At 48.0% G+C, this 18,825-nt stretch overlaps 1 protein-coding gene across 2 annotated transcripts in view; it reads right to left on the bottom strand.

Moving 5' to 3' along the window:
* ANKRD35 (ankyrin repeat domain 35) overlaps positions 1-16,316 on the bottom strand; it is a 74,865-nt gene extending 58,549 nt beyond the window's left edge. For both annotated transcript variants that reach the window (XM_015410849.1, XM_015410850.1), the window contains exon 1: positions 16,087-16,316. In XM_015410849.1, coding sequence (XP_015266335.1) covers positions 16,087-16,125 — 39 coding nt within the window. In that variant the 5' untranslated portion in view covers positions 16,126-16,316. The remainder of the gene's footprint in view (positions 1-16,086) is intronic.
* Between the last annotated feature and the right edge of the window lie 2,509 nt (positions 16,317-18,825).

Raw genomic sequence — 18,825 nt, 5'->3', positions numbered from 1 at the left:
TGAAGTCTGAGGAATGCAGAGTTTGGGGAGGGGAGAGGCCTCAGCTGGATATAATGCCACAGAATCCACCTATTTTCTCCAGACAAACAGATCTCTGTTGTCTGGAGTTCAGTTGTAATTCTGGGGGATCTCCAGGTCCCACCTGGAGGCTGGCAAACCTAGGCCTATCAGCACCCTCTGGATGACTTGATACCACCTGACTTGCATGATTCAACGAGGCCTGACTGCTTGTTACTGTTCAACAGCAGCTACCCTATGAAAGTCAGTGTAGTACAGGGGTCATTTCCTACAGGAATGCACAGGAGCGGAGCTCCGGCAGTAAGGAGCCCAGGGGGTGGGCACATTCAACAAGCCCTGCCCCCTGCCCCCAGCAGCCCTGGGCCACGAGGAGCACAAGGATCTGTACGTCGTCCCCACCCTCCAATAGCTAGCAATCCAAAACAGCCCAGTGGAGCTTGAGCGGTGGGTGTTGCCTTCTGACACACTTCCGGTGATGCCAGGGGGTGTGGCATATGCAAATGAGTTATGCTAATAAGTTATGCTAATGAGCTCCTGCACCTCTTTTTCTACGAAATGACCCCTGGTGTAGTATAATGGTTAGAGCTTCAGAGTAGGGTTTGAGTAGGGTTTGCAAGACCCAGGTTTAGATCCCCATCTTGCCGTGGAAGCTTATTGGGTGATTTTGGACTAGGGTTGCCAAACCCCCTGATTTGGCAGGGGTCCCCCACTTTTTGGGGAGTTCTACCTGCTGCTGGCCAGCTGGCCAACAGGGGAAGCCCCACCCCCAAGCCCCAACACCTACAGCCACCCCTCTCCCTTCTCCCTTTAAGTGTAGGGAGCTGGCGTTTCCCGCGCGCCCAATCTCCAAGCAGAGACTGGGCATGCGAAGCCTTAAAGGGGAGGACGCCAGGCACGTGGGGGCGGGGCCACGGCCATACGAGGGAAAACCATAGAGGGACTTGGGATCCCTATCCCAGGTTCAATCCTTGGCATCTCCAGCTAAAAGGGATCAGGTAGGATGTGATGTGTAAGGCCCTCCCACACCTATGGCTCTGGAGAATGCCTGCCAGCCAGAGTAGACCATACTAACCTTGATAGTCCAAGGGTCTAGCTCAGCAGAAGGCAGCTTCATGCAATCAGTAAGCTCTGTGTTAGATATCACATACCTCCTATGTGTCACAATAGAAATATGGACATACTTGTACGTTTCTGTTCGTGTACCAAGGATTGTTTAGCAGGTTCCATGCCCCAAGTTATTATTTATTACTGAAGGATTTTATTTGCTGGTTTCCCAAGTCTAGACCCTCCGCTATTTTCAAACTCAAGATGGTAACTGGCTGTAAAATGGCTGGTTGTGCACCTCCAGGCACCTACTGTTCACACACATGGATTGACAAGAATGTACACCAGAGACAAAAATAATAAGTCTACCCACAGAGACGCCATGATGGAATGGCAACACTAACACTACATAAAATAAGTAGGGTTGGAAAAACCTGTCAGCAGCCTTAAAAAAAGTGTAACAAGGCTTTTCCAAAAAGCAAAAAATAGGGATAAAATAGAGAGAATGATTTACCAGGGAGAGGCGATGGCACCATACTGGTGGCACTATTCTCTCTAAACAATTTGTTGCAGTTTTGCATCAGCTGTCTGCAGAATTAGAAGGAAAGATCCACACATTTGTAGACATTGTCTTACTGAAACTATTCACCTCTGATAGTTTCTGATCCATATAGGGAGAAATGCAGCATGTGGGGTGAATATGATCAAGTATTTGGGATGCCAGTTCCCTTCTGGCCACCAGTGGGGGGGGGGATGAGGGGGGCAGGGTTGCCAGATCCAGGTTGGGAAACTCCTGGAGATTTGGGGATGGAGCCTGGGGAAGACAAGGACCTCAGTGGGGCACAATGCCATACAGCCCATCCTCCAAAGCATCCATTTTCTCCGCGGGAACCGATGTCTGTAGTCTGGAGATGAGCTGTAATTCTGGAGTATTCTCCAGGTGCCACCTGGAGGCTGGCATCCCTATCAGGGTTGTTTCTACACAGGGATTTTTCCCCCAGGTGGAACAAAGCTTGGCACTGCATTTTGGGGGAGCCATTCTCTTTCCGAGCATAATTCATGGGGCTCCCAGAGATTTTCCTTCTTTGCTCCAACTTGAAAGGGAGAGTCACACCACTGGCAGGCAGAGCCTTTGTGTGAGAGGTGTGCCTACAGCCATTCCAGGAAGGGGGGGGGAACCCAGAGCCTTCAAAATGTCATGTTGCCAACCTCTAGGTGGGGCCTGGAGATCTCCCAGGATTACAACTGCTCTCCAGACTACAGAGATCAGTTTTCCTGGATAAAAATGGCAGCTTTGAAGGTTGGACTCTAAGGCATTTTACCCCACTGAGGTCCCTCCCCTCCCCAAACCCCGCCATCTCCTGACTCCATCCCCCAAAGTCTCTAGGTATTTCCTAACCCAGACCTGGCGACCCTAGAGGTGATGATCCTCACTGGGTCGGTGCTGCTTTGCCAATGCCAGAAGGAGAAAACAGGTGGGAAAGTGTGATCTACCCCTACCCCACTCACTGCTGTTTGCACAGCAGGGTCCAGAATAATAATAATCATCATCATCATCATCATCATCATCATCATCATCATCATCATCATCTTTCAATTTATTGATCGCTCAATCCTGCAGAGCTTGCTGGCTCTGAGCGATTTACAGTTACTCAATATTATGAGGGACTAACAATGATTTGTGGGGTAGGGGAGGACAACATATATACATCTTAATTCACACACATTCGCTGCCAATGAGGGTTTCATTCAGTTGAAGATGAGACGTGATCCAGACAGCATTTTTCCTCGGCCTGCCCAGTGTGGACCTAGCCAAGCACTATGGCCTATGGGGTAGTTAAGCACCCTATTCCCCCCTCAGTCAGATTCAGACCCCTGTTGATTGGTTTAGTTGATTGGTTTGGTTCAAGATTGGTTTTAATTACTGTATGTTGTTGTGTATGGTTTTATGTGCTTATGCTTTTAGAATTTTGTACATCACCTAGAGGTCCAAGACTGTCGGGATAGGCGATTAATAAATGAATGTAATAATAATAATAATAATAGTATAAAAAGTATACAGTTTCATGTACCCTTTGAGTGTCAGATGTGGAAATAAACAGTGTCTGTGTATAGGAATGGATGTGAAGTTTCTTTCTCACTTTTAAATTTGGTGGGGGGCAAATTTAGTCAGAAGTTATTTTAAGATGCCAAGCCAAAAACTCAAGTGAGTCTTGGCTCCAGGGTTCCCCAGCTGCTCTGAAGGGGAAGAAAGGAAGAAAGCCAAGTGAGCCACAAGGCCAGGCCTCTGTTGCCTAGTAACCGTCTCAGGTGTCAAGTCCTCGCCCACCATCTTGACTAGGCATCAGCGAGACTTGAGGGAGGCAGAGAGCCACAGTCTCCACATTGCCTAGCAACTACCAGCCAGAAGGAGTTAGTGACGGAAACGCTGTGTTACCTAGTAACCACCACTGTATTAAAAGAAGAAGAAAGGGACTTAAAGCTGGAATGTGACGAATGTTGTCTTATTCCATCACTTTTTTTTCCAGCCCACACAGGACAGGTGGCATAAGATCATTGTGTTTCCTCTCATGTCAACAACCCCATAGTGCTTTGCATTATATTGTCCCAGAGAAAGTTGGCCAATGTCCCAGAAAACACATGGTGTGCCCCCCCCCCCAGTAAATTAAGAGTTGATTGCTTTAAAACAAGTTGCCTGAGGGAAAACCAGATGCTGAAAAGGCTGTATGAAATTGTACACTAGCAACAGTTTGGAGACAGACATCAGATATGGTCTTGTTGAAGAATAATAAAAGAAAGAAACCCACAAGGACATGCGGGGGAATCTACAGCCAGTTTGGTGTAGTGGTTAAGAGTGACAGACTCTAATCTTAAGAACCGGGTTTGATTCCCTACTCCTCCACGTGAAGCCAACTGGGTGACCTTGGGTCAGTCACAGTCACAGAGCTCTCTCAGCCCTACCTACCTCACACAAGGTGCCTGTTGTGGGGAGTGGAAGGGAAGGTGATGTAAGCTACTCTGAGACTCCTTCAGGTAGTAAAAAACGGGATATAAAAACTAACTACTTCTTAATTTTCCCGTGTATTCCTCTCCACAAACTATTTCCTCTTTCCCCCTGGCAGACACCATAGCTTTTCTTCTTTTCTTGTTTCCTTCCCACCTACTAACCTAAGCTTATCTGCCCCCTCCCTATCTCCTTGCCCTTCTAGCCCATCCCAGGGAAAGGACGAGGCAAATTGTGAAAATTCAGTAGTAGCAACTTGTTTAGATTATTTGTGTGGTGGCCACCTTCAGACCTGGCCTAACTGTACAAGGTGAGCAATGGTCACTGTTCAGCAAATTGCACAGTAAGAAGTCACCTGGCCACGAGCCCAGGTGAGTTACATGGCATTAAGGCATTCAGTGGTGTCCACTGTCAGGCCTGGTCAAGTTGCAACACAATGAGCTGCCTGGCAGAATTGTGTAGTGGCCTGCGGCCAGCACCAACAAACATGGTTGAGTCACACAGTGTGCACCACTAGCACAGCCATGTCTTGTGGCAGCCACTGACAGATATGACTGAGTTGTGCAAGTTGCGAGTCCTCCTTCCACCAGGGGTCATGACAGTGGAGGGGGCACAGACCTTTCTGGGGCTGATTTGGCCCCCCAGTCCACCCTTGCTTTTCCTCATACCTTTCATTTGTGGAAACCAAGACTTGGCAAGGAAGGAAACCAAGGAATGATCTAGCTCAAGAACATAAGAGAAACCAATGTTGGATCAGGCCAATGGCCCATCTAGTCTAACACTGTCACACAGTGGCCAAAAATACCAGGTGCCATCAGGAGGTCCACCAGTGGGGCCAGGACAATAGAAGCTCTTCCACTGTTGCCCCCCCGCCCCAGGCACCAAGAATACAGATCATCACTTGCCCCAGACCAAGAGTTCCTATCTATACCTTGTGGCTAATAGCCACTGATGGACCTCTGCTCCATATGTTTATCCAATTCCCTCTTGAAGCCATCCATGCTTGTAGCCGCCGCCACCTCCTGTGACAATGAATTCCATGTGTTAATCACTCTTTGGGTGAAGAAGTACTTCCTTTTATCCGTTCTAACTCGACCACTCAGCAATTTCATTCAGTGTCCACGAGTTCTTGTATTGTGAAAAAGGGAGAAAAGTATTTCTTTCTCTACCTGCTCTATCCCTTGCATAATCTTGTAAACCTTGATCATGTCACCCCTCAGCTGTCGTTTCTCCAAGCTAAAGAGCCCCAAGCGCTTTAACCTTTCTTCATAGGGAAAGTGTTCCAACCCTTTTATCATTCTAGTTGCCCTTTTATGCACTTTTTCCAAAGCTATAATATCCTCTTTAAGGTGTGGTGACCAGAACTGTTTGCCCACTCCCCCATCCTTGACAGATCCCTTTGGAGTGCCTCACAATCCTCCCTGGTTCTCACCACCCTGAACAACTTCGTGTCGTCTGCAAATTTAGCCACTTCACATCTGCAAATTTAGCCACTTCACTGCTTACTCCCAACTCCAAATCATTAATAAACAGGTTAGACTCAGTTATAGTAATCAGATTTCCAATGGCCAATTAGAAGTCTTGCTGGGCAAAAGCCCCACCTGGTTCCACCCACTTTCTAAAAGTACTTGGTGGGCATCATGGTGCCCCCAGGCACCACGTTGGGGACCTCTGATCTAGATGGACCAATGCATATACAGCCACTTCATGTAAGTGGGTGCTGGTATGTACTAGAGGTAGAGCCCATGTTTGTATATAGAAGGTGTAATGAGGGTGTCAAACATATGGCCCGGGGGTCGGATGAGGCCCCCGGAGGGCTTCTATCAGGCCCGTAATGGAACCGTCTGTCTTCTGCTTCTGCTTCCAGTTCTGCTGCTGCTACTGTATCATTGTAAGTTTGCAGCTTACAGATACACAGCTGAACAGCATACTCAAGATTGCAACAGCACAGACATTTTGATGCAATAATTCAGAGCAAGAGGTGTCAGTTATCAGACACTGTTAAATGAACAAAATATTGCAAGAATGCTAATGTTTTAAGCATGTTTTTATTTTAAGTAAAAAAAAACCTTTGTGTTTGTGTCCTTTATAAAGTTTATATCTCTGCTACCTGGCATTACATTTTATGACAGACATGGCCCGGCCCAACAAGGTCTCATTTATGTCAAATCCAGCCCTCATAACAAATGAGTTTGACACCTCTGGTGTAATGTAATCCTATCAGAATGGATGCTGTTTACTGCCTGATATCTCCAGTAAGAATGTTCTTGGGTTGGCAGAGCTTTGGAAGAACCAAGGCCCTAGAGAGTTGTTTGGCCAGATAAACCAACCACACTAGATCAGTCTTCACATGACTAAACCCTTCATATGACTACACTTTTTTTGGATCCTGGCCAGTGGGTGCAATCCAGAGAAAATTAGACCCAGTTATAGTAATACATGGATGTGCAGAATTATATTGATCGCAATGGAATGCAGGCACGTATCACTCTCTTTGGATTAAGTGTATGTCTGTACTGCTATCACAAGCAACAAAGCAGAGAGTGCCTCTAAGTGCATGGAGAGCGACTTCTGCTCAGCACTAATTGCAGCGCAACCTGCCTCAACAGGTCTTGGGTCAGGGGACAATAGAATTCAGCTAAAACAGGGAGAAAAATCTCCCCCACACACATACCCAATACATGCAACCTCCCCACTATCTCTTTTGAAAAAAATGGGAAATGTTTGCCTACAAAGCAGATTAAACAGCCCACTCAGTGTGAAAGTAGAAAGCATCGACTTCATCGTGATTCTGGTTTATGATGTTGTCACATAGCCAGATCTGATTGACTGTGTTGTGTCATGGCAGAAGCACATTACCCAAGCGCTCCTTGGCTGAGCAGGGAAGTTAGCTAGCAAGAACAACACTCTGGTGTTTTTTCAAAATGTGCAAAGCGATTGCAAAGAGGTGTAGTGGAACAAAAGCAAGCCAAGAAGGGGGACTATTTTGTAGACAGCTTCCCTCTTATGCTAAAAAGGTTCATCCATGGGAATTTGGTGCAGGTGGGACTTACATTCATGGGCTTAGATCCAGCAAAGGGTTTCTGCAAATAGAAGGCAGTATGTGTGTGCGATTTTCTGATTTCCTCTTACCACTGCAGATTTCATCATGCTGTTCCTTGGGGGGGGGAGATCCTTGTCCCCCCCAGGAGTAGCGTTTTGGTGGGCGTTTGGGGCTACAGCCGGGGGGAGAGCAAGAAAGTCAAGCTTGGCCAACAGAAATCCCTTCAGTCGGGATTCCATTAACCCTGTGTTATTTGTTCCTCTAGTCATCCCCCAGTGTCTCTGGAAATTAAATCTCAGAGGGGGAGGGATGCATCTTGTCTTCAGGGCGCATGCCTTCAAATGCCTGCACATGGATATGAAGGTGCCGTGTGGTGCACCGCCTGCCATTTCAGACCCTGTTGCTGATAAGGTATGTTTTGAATTGTGCAAGCATCAAGTAATAGACTATCACCAGTCCAAAACATACCTCAGCAGCAACCGTGTATGAAACGGCAGACAGGGTGTGGATTCTGTGGAATAGTAAACTGGCCTACACCTTAGTCTTCGTGCGCAGGCACGTGTTTCTAATGTGACAAAACAGCAAATACCATTTTGGCTTTTTAAATCAAAGTCTACGGCAGAGGAAAGGAAACAGCACTGCGACAGACATAGCGGAGGCTTTGGCACTCAGCAGTGTTTCGTGAGGAAGGGGGACGCCATGCGCTGCCTTGCTGTGAGAATGCAGATATTGGGTCCCTCTTTTCCTCTGTGAAGGAGCTGCGGTGGCTCAAGTGGTTAAGATGCTGAACTGCAGGCTGTGGAAGGTTGGTAGTTCAGCAGTTCGAGACCCGAGTGTGCCGCATGACGGAGTGAGCTCCCGTCTCTAGTTTCAGCTCCTGCCAACCTAGCAGTTCGAAAGCAAGAAATTGCAAGTTGATAAATAGGTACCACTTCGGTGGGAAGGTAACAGCGTTCCGTGCGCCTTGGCGTCTAGTCATGCCGGCCACATGACCACAGAAATGTCTTCGGACAGCGCTGGCTCTTCGGCTTTGAAACGGAGATGAGCACCGCAACCCTAGAGTCGGATTCGACTGGCTTTTGAGCAAGGGAACCTTTACCTTTCCTCTGTGAAATATCTGTGGAAGTTATGGCCTATTAGCAGATACATCAGCTGCAATCTTTGGAACATTTCCCCAGAAATTAAAACTTCTGAGCAGGCTTGTTTAGGATTGGTCTCTAAGGCCCTTTCCACGTGGGGATATTTTTCTGTGGCATCCCCTACAGCTACAGATACAACTAGGGTTGCCGGGTCCCCCTTGGCCACAGGCAGGGGGGTGTGTGTGTGTGTGTGTGCGCGCGCGCAGGGCATAAGGTTGCCAGCTCCAGGTTGGAAAACTCCTGGAGTTTTAGAGATGGAGCCTGTGGAGGGCAGGTACCCCACTGGGGTACAATGCCATAGAGTCCACCTCCCAAAGCACCCATTTTCTCCAGGGGGACTGATCTCTGTAGCCTGGAGATGGAGCTATACTTCCAGGAGATCTCCAGGCCCTGCCAGGAGGCTGGCATCCCTAGGCAGCAGAGCGGTAGCAGGGGCTTCCACGTGGCAGGTTTCCATGCATTACCCCTGAACTGTTTCCGACAGCAGTGATCCCCGTCCCGCACCTTCTGGGGAGGGCTCTTCTGAGTGTTTTTTTTTAAGCTGGTGATTGACATAGTGATGTATCAGTATACTGATATATACTGGCGTGTGTGTTTTTTAAAGCCCCCTTCCCCAGTGGCACAGGGGAGGGAACTGGTTGCTGCAAGAACTGGGGAAGAAGAAAGAAAACCAGATCCAGTGTGGGCAGGCCTGGGACAACACAAACCCACCTGCTAGCCGTTCCAGTTTTTCTGTGATTTCCCCCAAAATATTGCAGCAAAGCAAGTTTGGGGAAGGTTGCAGGAAAGGCAGGGAAATCCCAGGAGGTACGTGAAAGCACATGACCCTGTGGGGAAGCAGGAAAATTAATCCGCTTCCCCATAGCATCCATACCAGGTCAAACAAACCGTGTGTATTACCCACCTGTTTAGCAAGCCAGCGTTTTTCATTTGGTTGGTTTTTGTTTCTAAAAAGAAAAAAATAGCGAAATCGGCTTCACTGGATGATTGAAGCTCTGCAGAGACTGTAGCTGGGCAAAAGCCAGTTCTGAAGCCCGTCACTGATAAAGCAATATGCCCAGAGCTCACCCTGTGGAGAGGGTATATTTCATAAGGGCCACACACCCCGCTATTGCTTAATTGTTAATTATGTTGGGAAAATACACTACAAGACAGGACGGGAACGTCAGCAAAGTTCTCAGAGAGGGATCTTTCTCTCTCAGCACGCTCTGAGCTTTTCCCGGATAAAAGGCAGGGCCTGGTTCAATGAATGCAAAGCTGAAGTGTTCCTGGACCCATTTTCTAACTCTGAAATAGGGTTGCCAGGTCTGGGTTGGAAAACACCTGGAGAATTTGGGGGTGGATCCAGGAGAGGGCGGGGTTTGGGGGCCTGAGCATGGTACAGTGCCATAGATTTCACCCTTCAAAGCAGCCATTTCCTCCAGGGGACCTGATCTCTTTAGTCTAGAGATGAGCTGTAATTCCAGGGGGTCCTCAGGTCCCGCCTGGAGGCTGGCATCCCTACTAGGGTTGCCAGGTGTGGGTGGGAAAATACCTGGAGACTTTGGGGTGGAGCCAGGAGAGGGCGGGAGAGGGCGGGGTTTGGGGAGGGGAGGGGCATGGTGCAATGCCATAGAGTCCACCCTCCAAAGCAGCCATTTTCTCCAGGGGACCTCAGCTCTGCCAGCTGGAGACCAGTTGTCAAAGGCCCCACCTGGGGGCTGGCAACTCTACTCTGAAAAGAGGGTGAGGCACGATTTTTTTTTTAATTTTTATTTCCTTTTATATAACATTTACATCCAACACAACCTACAACATCAATTAACAATCAACCATAAACTAGGTGGTTATTATCATTTAAAATCTTGATACAAATACAATTGAAAAAATAAACCATAATTATTCTTAAACTTCAAATAGATTTTACAAACAAATGAGTATTTCTTTATATTTTGCAGGTATTGTACTTTTAGGTGACGATTTCTCATCGTGGATATACTCCAGAAAAGGAAACCATTTGGCCAATAAATCCATGGTAAGTTCTCGTTCTTCAATTCTCTGTATTGTATCAGTTATTTTGTCCATTGTTAGGAAGTCCCATAATTTTGTAAACCATCTTTTAATACATATTGGATTAGGATCTTTCCAAGTAGTTGCAATCAAAGTCTTAGCGGCTGAAGTCATAGTAGAAATTAAATCTTGTTTGGTTTTAGAAATCTTGTTATCTGTCCATAAATCTAATAAGACTTGTTTTGGGGTTTCCATTATTTCATATCCAGTTATTTCTTTTATATATCCAAATATTTTGTGAGGCACGATTTGAGAGGCCACTTTTCTGTCCACAGCTGACTCCCATATCTTTGGCAGTATTGTCTACTCGGACCGGCAGCGGCTCCCCGGGATCGCCGTTAGAGGTCCCTCACCTCACCTCGCCATCTGATCGTTTTAACAGGAGGTGCCCAGGGATTGAACCTGGAACTTTCTGCATGTTGAGCACGTGCTCTGCCACTGAGCCGCAGCTCCGCCTCAAGGAAATGTTGTAGGAGATGTCATTTGTTGTCCTTCTCCTCCTACCAAGACTGAGTCAGCAGAAAATGAATTTTCTTTGGCAACAGATGCGCCCCTGAGCGTGTGCTTCTATGCTTCTCCAGTGCAAAATGGAAGTAGAGATTACCCATCTAGAATTTGGAGGAAAGACCTGGCAGATGTAGTCCCTGCATGGCGTTCTGTTGTTTTGTTTTGGGGGGTTTTGAGCCCCACAGGCAGAATCCTCACTTCCCATGTTTTAAGAAAAGGATTTTGCAGAGTGTTGGTTTAAAAAGAAAACCCTCGGCCAACTTATCGTGTTCCCACTGAAGCTGACCACCTCAAGGCCCTCAAAAAGAAATCCCTAACATGCAAGGGCGGGAACACCCCGGGGAGGTAACATCACCCGCTGTGTAAAAGGCCCAGATAAACCAGGCCTGTTTATCAGGCTCAGACATGGCCTCACGCGGCGCCGATTTCATGCAAAATATAGTCCCCAAGGCTGGAATAACCCGAGGGCAGGGCGTAGCAAGAGTGAAGAATGACAGGAGCCCGATACAGAGAAAGGAATTTCTAGCCAGGCTTCAGATTGGCAACGGTCTTGCAGTTGATGGAGTCAAGTTTCAAGGCCTCTCCTGGGCTACGATTTAGTCTACTGTTGCCAAATGGATGGGGGGGGGGATGTCCTGTCCCTTTCAATAGAGGTTCAATACATAGAAACGAGCAATTTGTGTTTTCCATGGCATGGAGCTAAATAAAATAATCCGATAACTGCTGCAGATCAAACTGGTATTTAAGGAACAGCTAGAGGGGCCAGTTTAAAAGTTGGCAACCCTAGCTTAGCCCCCACCCCCCTGAACCTTCCGTCAGCACAAGGACTCTGGCTAGGGATGCCAGCCTCCAGGTACAGAGAGAACTTCCCCTGGAGAAAATGGATGCTTTGGAGGGTGGACCCTATGGCATTGTACCCCACTGAGGTCCCTGGCCTCCCCAGGCTCCATTCCCAAATCTCCAGGAGTTTCCCAACCTGGATCTAGCAACTCTACCCCCATTGGTGGCCAGGGGGGACACGGCAATCCGAACTCTGGCCTAAAAACGACGACACAAGGAACAGTGTCTCTGACTGTGTACAGATCCCACTGAGGTCTCATCCAAGACTCAAATGGGCTTCCCACACAGCAGGCATGGACTGACAAAGTCAGGTTGCCAACCTCCAGGCAGTGCTGGAGATCTCCTGGAATTATAACTCATCTCCAAGTGACAAAGACTAGTTCCCCTGAAAGAAAACAGCTGCTTGGAAGGTGGACTCTATGACATTATATCCAGCAGAGGCCCCTTCCTCCCCCAAACCCCACCCTTCCAAGGCTCCGCCTCCAAATATCCAGGAATCCCCGAACCCAGAGTTGGCAACCCTTTGTCTAAGTGTCTAAGCAGGCACAAGGCCCTAGGGTGGCCATTCTCCAGGTGGAGTTCTCCTGGAATGACAACTTCTCTCCAGACACAGAGGTCGGCCCCCTGGAGAAAGTAGCTGCTCTGGAGAGTTAACTCCGGTGGTATTCTACCTCACTAAGTTCCCTCCCCTTCCCAGAATGCACCATCCCCAAGCTCCACCCCCAAATCTGCAGGAATTTCCCCAACCCAGAATTGACAACCAGACCCACCAATGAATGCAGAGAAAGCTGTGGTTCAAAGCACAGACGCGGGGGCCAGTCAAAAAGCTGGCAACCCTAATTGGGGAATTGAATTCTTTTAAAAGATTTGTTTCGCAGTGTTATCCCATCCAACAGCCAAGGTTACATATGTCTTTTCCCCGCTAATAATATTCAAGTAAAACAATTAGACCAGTTAGCCTGAGCAATTACAGTTAATCATGATGCTGTGGTGGTGTCCAAAAAATTCAGAATCAGTTTATCTAGCAGATCATAGAGTTGCCTAATTTCTGTATCCATTGCTCTTCTCAGCATTTTCCCACAGACTGACAAGTCACATGCTCCAGGGGAAAGCCGGAATAGAAATCCATAAAAAATAAAAACCCTGCTTCACCTGCCTGCGTTTGGGAATTCCCTTCCTGATCTGAGGAGGCTTAAGAAATCAGCAGTGCTGATTCACATGATACAAAGTCCTCAGGTCCCCCAGGTGTCCTGCTGACAGATGAGTTCTGGGAGTTCTGTGCTTGAACTTAATTCCCAGCCATGCATGGGCCACATTTGGATCAGGACCATGGCGGGTGGAAAGGAGGGAATTAAGCCTCCCCCCCTTCGCTGTTTTCTTATACTGAAACAGCCTCCAAAGTGGCTATTTGTCCCTCTGTGAGAACTTATGAGTAGCCCATTAGTGCACACACGTTTCCCCAATAGGGCAAAGACTGGCTCCCATTGACACTTCAGGTCAGAAAAATGGTGCTGGAGGGGGGGGGGATTAAACCCAGGGAACCAGACCAGTGGGGGAATTAAGTTCCAAACATGGGGCTCCCTGAACACATCTGGGTTGACAAGACCCCTGGCAGTCCCTTGGGGGACTTTGAGGATTTTATAACTTCTCAGTTAGCCCTTTCCTTTAAAAAGCCACTATCAAGTTTCTAGATCTCATGGCCATGGAGATACAATTGATTGTCCATGCCCACCCATTGCTGTCATTGGATGGCATATAACCAAGGTTGCCAACTGGCCAGGGAGCAAGAGTGAAGAATGACAGGAGCCCGATACAGAGAAAGGAATTTCTAGCCAGGCTTCAGATTGGCAACGGTCTTGCAGTTGATGGAGTCAAGTTTCAAGGCCTCTCCTGGGCTACGATTTAGTCTACTGTTGCCAAATGGATGGGGGGGGGGATGTCCTGTCCCTTTCAATAGAGGTTCAATACATAGAAACGAGCAATTTGTGTTTTCCATGGCATGGAGCTAAATAAAATAATCCGATAACTGCTGCAGATCAAACTGGTATTTAAGGAACAGCTAGAGGGGCCAGTTTAAAAGTTGGCAACCCTAGCTTAGCCCCCACCCCCCTGAACCTTCCGTCAGCACAAGGACTCTGGCTAGGGATGCCAGCCTCCAGGTACAGAGATAACTTCCCCTGGAGAAAACGGATGCTTTGGAGGGTGGGCCCTATGGCATTGTACCCCACTGAGGTCCCTGGCCTCCCCAGGCTCCATTCCCAAATCTCCAGGAGTTTCCCAACCTGGATCTAGCAACTCTACCCCCATTGGTGGCCAGGGGGGACACGGCAATCCGAACTCTGGCCTAAAAACGACGACACAAGGAACAGTGTCTCTGACTGTGTACAGATCCCACTGAGGTCTCATCCAAGTCTCAAATGGGCTTCCCACGCAGCAGGCATGGACTGACAAAGTCAGGTTGCCAACCTCCAGGCAGTGCTGGAGATCTCCTGGAATTAGAACTCATCTCCAAGTGACAAAGACTAGTTCCCCTGGAAGAAAACAGCTGCTTGGAAGGTGGACTCTATGACATTATATCCAGCAGAGGCCCCTTCCTCCCCCAAACCCCACCCTTCCAAGGCTCCGCCTCCAAATATCCAGGAATCCCCGAACCCAGAGTTGGCAACCCTTTGTCTAAGTGTCTAAGCAGGCACAAGGCCCTAGGGTGGCCATTCTCCAGGTGGAGTTCTCCTGGAATGACCACTTCTCTCCAGACACAGAGATCAGCCCCCTGGAGAAAGTAGCTGCTCTGGAGAGTGAACCCCGGTGGCATTCTACCTCACTAAGCTCCTCCCCCTTCCCAGAATGCACCATCCCCAAGCTCCAGGCCTTCCCTCTGTAGCCAGGCACACACAGAGGTTTTGGCTGTAGTGGGCGTGGCCAACTCTGAAGCCAGCCGGAACTCCGTTCCTGTGCGTTCCTGTCCAAAAAGAGCCCTGGCAAATGAATCTTTTCACGGCACAGCTAAATAACACCACCTGATAACTGCTACCAATCAAACTAAGAGTAACAGCTAGAGGGACCAGTTGTTGTTGTTGTTGTTTTTTAAAAGTGGCAATCCCACATTCAACAGCAACCACCTCCAGTACAGAATCTGCTGATGTGAATCACAGAGCAATTGTATGCCAAGTTACTCAAGTTAAGCCTACTGATTTCAGTGGGCTCAGACGGGCGTAAACCCTGCATAAGGACAGTGGTGTTGAGGGGAAGTGACCGCCTGGAGCCACAACACAATGAAGGGGAGCTGAGCAAGCGCATGGCAGTGGATTGGGCCCTGTAATTAATGGAGGAGGCAGGTTCCATTCGGCTTGTCTAATGTGCGCAGGAAATCCTCTCTGTCCCGCCCCGATGACCCCAGAAAGGTGCGGATTATTCTCTCAATTCGATATCTCTCCTAATCCAAACACCTGTTTTTCCCGATTCACAGTTTGGCAATTTAATGTCTTACAGAAAACTCAAATCTGGGTCATCAGACAGCTTGAAAATGGAGCAGGCTTATTCCAAAATAAAGATAAATTTTTCAGAAATGTTCTCTCATGGGGTGCTGAACCCCATTTTCTGGGAAGATGGGTTTTCTCTCCCTCTCTCTGCAATGAGAAAGGGATGCTGTTGGGGGCGGGGGCGGTGAAGCCTATATCAAAAGAGGTGTCTCATAGGCCATGTTCTCTAGCCTAGAAGATCCTTATCTAATTCTCCTCAGGGTTAGTAGCAGTGATGAGGGATGGATACTCTGCATATGCTCAGAGTCACAGTTTTATCACATGTCTAGCATTTTAGGCACTGGTCCTGAAAACAGACACTGCAAAGGGTACCAGAGAACTACAACTCAGGTAAATTCTTGGATTTGAACGGTGGAGAATTTCAAAAATCCTTTTTAATATAAAGGCAGAATACCTGCTATACATCCCCAAATCCCACTGCCTCATTTATATGTAAATAGCCTGAAAAAATGGATCAGAATTACACTCCGCAATACTGTATACATAGATTGAACAGCTCTCCATAAATCATTCTGCCCACAATACTTGAGGGGGGGGGATCGTGGAGGTAGAACAGAGCTATATAGAGTACTCTCTCTCTCTCTCTCTCACACACACACACACACACACACACACACACCAAGATATTTGAAAATCCTCCTTGGCTCTTCCCGGTTTCATCAAGAATTGCCCACATCCTTTGAAGCTTATCAGAAGGGCTAGAAGCCTGCTTCTCTAATACAGTGAAAGTTCGGCTTTGTCAGTATGCCAAATTCTCTCCCATTGCAGGTGTGGCTGTGGAATACACTCTGCTGTTCACCTGCCAACTTTTTCGGCAGTCACCGGCACCTGTCTCACAGATAGAAGATTTGCCGGGGGGGGGGGGTGGCACATCTGAACCAATTTTCAGCAGTGGGTACTCACCGCCACTTGGTTGCTGGAGCAAGAGAACATCTTCTTCATGGTGCCCACAGCACTGTCCCCACACGTTCCAGTCAGCAAAGATCACCATCCAATAAACCACACGCAGACCATCGTGGGCAAAAGGGCTCCTCTCAGGACAAGCATCCAACGGGAATTAGAATGGAACCCAGCAGGGAGACATCCACGGAGGCCCCGGAGAAGCCATGCTGGCTGTCAAGAGCCTGAGAAGCGGAGTGGCCTCCCGAGAGTGTTCAGAGGCGAGCCCCTTCCTGGCCTGCAGGCCTTCACCAAGTCCCTCCCTCCCAGCCTCCCGCACACCTGTTTCCCAGCTCCTGGCCCAGGTCTGGACTTGCTCGAGATCACATCGCTCATCACCCTTGTCTTCTGACTTTCAAAGCAGGGAGGTTTCTGACCCGCCCCCTCCCTAGAAACTCTCTCTGGGCTATTTTTTTCCACACAGTTAACGCCACAGAAGGCAGAGCCTCCACCATCATTTCCCCCTCAGTGTGGAAATACAGACATGGCCTGTAAGACCACCACGGCCTTCCCTCTTCCCCTAAAGCTCGCTAAGGGCGCTGGTCCCTGATGCTCCAGTGTACTGCGCCCTGTTGATGTTAAGAGCCAGGAGAGTGAATCTGGAGAAGATGCATTGGTGAAAACTTCACTGCCCTACGTCAGTGGAAGGTGCCGTCAAGCCGTAGCCAACTTTTGGTGACCCCAGAGGGCAGGGGTCTCCAACACTGTGCCCGTGGGCGCCATGGGACCTGCCAAGTGCTTTTGGGAAGTGGGTGGGGCTAGGAGGTGCTTTTGCCCAGCAGGGCTTCTGATTGGCTGTGTAGATTTAAAAGGCATCCTGTTAAACAGAACTTCTGCCTGAAATGTTGAAGAGTTACTATTAGAGTTATAAAGGCAAAGGTTTCCCTTGTTTGAAAGCCAGTCGAATCCAACTCTAGGGGGCGGTGGTCATCTCAGTTTCCAAGCCAAAGAGCCAGCGTTGTCTGAAGATGTTTCCGTGGTCATGTGGCTGGCATGTTAAACGCCGAGGCACACGGAATGCTGTTACCTTCTCACCGAAGCGGTACCTATTTATCTACTTACAGTTTCTTGCTTTCGAACTGCTAGGTTGGCAGGAGCTGGGGCCAGGGACGGGAGCTCACTCCATCACGTGGCACTAGGGTCTCGAACTGCTGAACTACAGACCTTCCAGTCTGACAGCTCAGCATCTTAACCTCTGAGCCACCGCAGCCCCATTAGAGTTATACATATCCTCAATCCCTGATATTTTGTGGTTGGCTCTGCCTCCTGCAGCAGGCCCTTTGTGATTGGCCCCAACTACAATGGCAGCCATTTTGTGGTTGTGCCCACTGTCAGAATTCCAAAGGTGCTCGCAGTCTCAAAAAGCTTGTGGACCCCTGATGTCAGGTTTTCAAGCCAAGAGACACTGACAGGTGGTTTGCCATTGCCTGCCTCTGTGTAGCAGCCCTGAACTGATTTTGCTGGTCTCCCATCCATTTTTTAAATTTTTAAAAATGTTCAGTCAGTGACCAAACATCAACTAAGAGAAGAAGAGACTGGATTTATACCCCACCCTTCACTTGGAGTCTCAGAGCTGCTAACAAACTCCTTTTCTTCCCCCTCCCCACAACAGACACCCTGTGAGGTAGGTGGGGCTGAGAGAGCTCTTTCCAGAACTGTCCATGAGAGAACAGCTCTGACAGAACTGTGGCTTGCCCAAGGTCATCCAGCAGCTGCAAGTGGAGGCGTGGGGAATCAAACCCAGTTCTCCCAAATTAGAGTCCACGCACTTAACTACTACACCAAACTAGCTCTAGTAACAGAACATCAACAACAGAATTGAAATACCTGTACTACAAGGCAGACTTTGATACTACCTTATACAAATCTTAATTGTTACATTAACAAAATAAATTTGAAATGATGATGATTGCTAAAGGAATATGAGGAATCTACATTCTTTAAAAGTATCTCCAATACCGGGTACCACTTATTCAGGAAGTTTGACTCAGACACGGGATACTCATTTGACTTCTTAACATCCGCTATTTTGTCAAAAATTGTATAGTCCCACAGACACGTATACCACTCTTTGACCTTAAGTAGCTGGGAGGCCTTCCAATGAGAAGCAAGGATGTGGAGGGGAAGGAACATACATTCATTGTTGGTGGTTTTGCCCAATAGTCCTTAAGTTTTGGAAAGATATTGCACAACAAATAACTTATATTACTGGACATACAATTCCTTTTACGATACACTCAATTCTGTTTAACGTTTGGCCTGACTTAGACATACAACCCGACATACAAAAAAAAATATTAATTGTAACACTATTACTGGTAGCTAAAAAAGTAATTGCCTCTCATTGGATGGTGGTCTCCCATCCAAGTATTAACCAGGACTGACCCTGCTTGGCTTCCAAGATCTGATGAGACCAGGCTAGTCTGGTAGTGTCAAAACATTCCTTAGCAACTCCTGGGGGTGTAAAAGGACAGGCTGTCCACTGCATAGTGCCTTAGTATTCATGCACAGGTACTGGCTTGCTGGAGCACTAGAGAGAAGATGGATCCATCCCCCATCAAAGGTAATTTCCAGGGACCCTGGGGAGGTGGCTGGACCTTGAAGAGCAAGAACACTAGCAGCTTATGCTAGGAATTTTGTACAAATCAAGTTTTAACAAGGAATCCCCCCAAAGGCAAAAACTGGAGACAGTAATTTAGCAGG

The sequence above is a fragment of the Gekko japonicus genome, unplaced genomic scaffold (assembly GCF_001447785.1).
Source record: "Gekko japonicus isolate JY-2015 unplaced genomic scaffold, Gekko_japonicus_V1.1 scaffold42, whole genome shotgun sequence".
In the NCBI taxonomy this organism is placed as follows: Eukaryota; Metazoa; Chordata; class Lepidosauria; order Squamata; family Gekkonidae; genus Gekko; species Gekko japonicus.
This window is presented reverse-complemented; position numbering and strand designations above follow the sequence as displayed.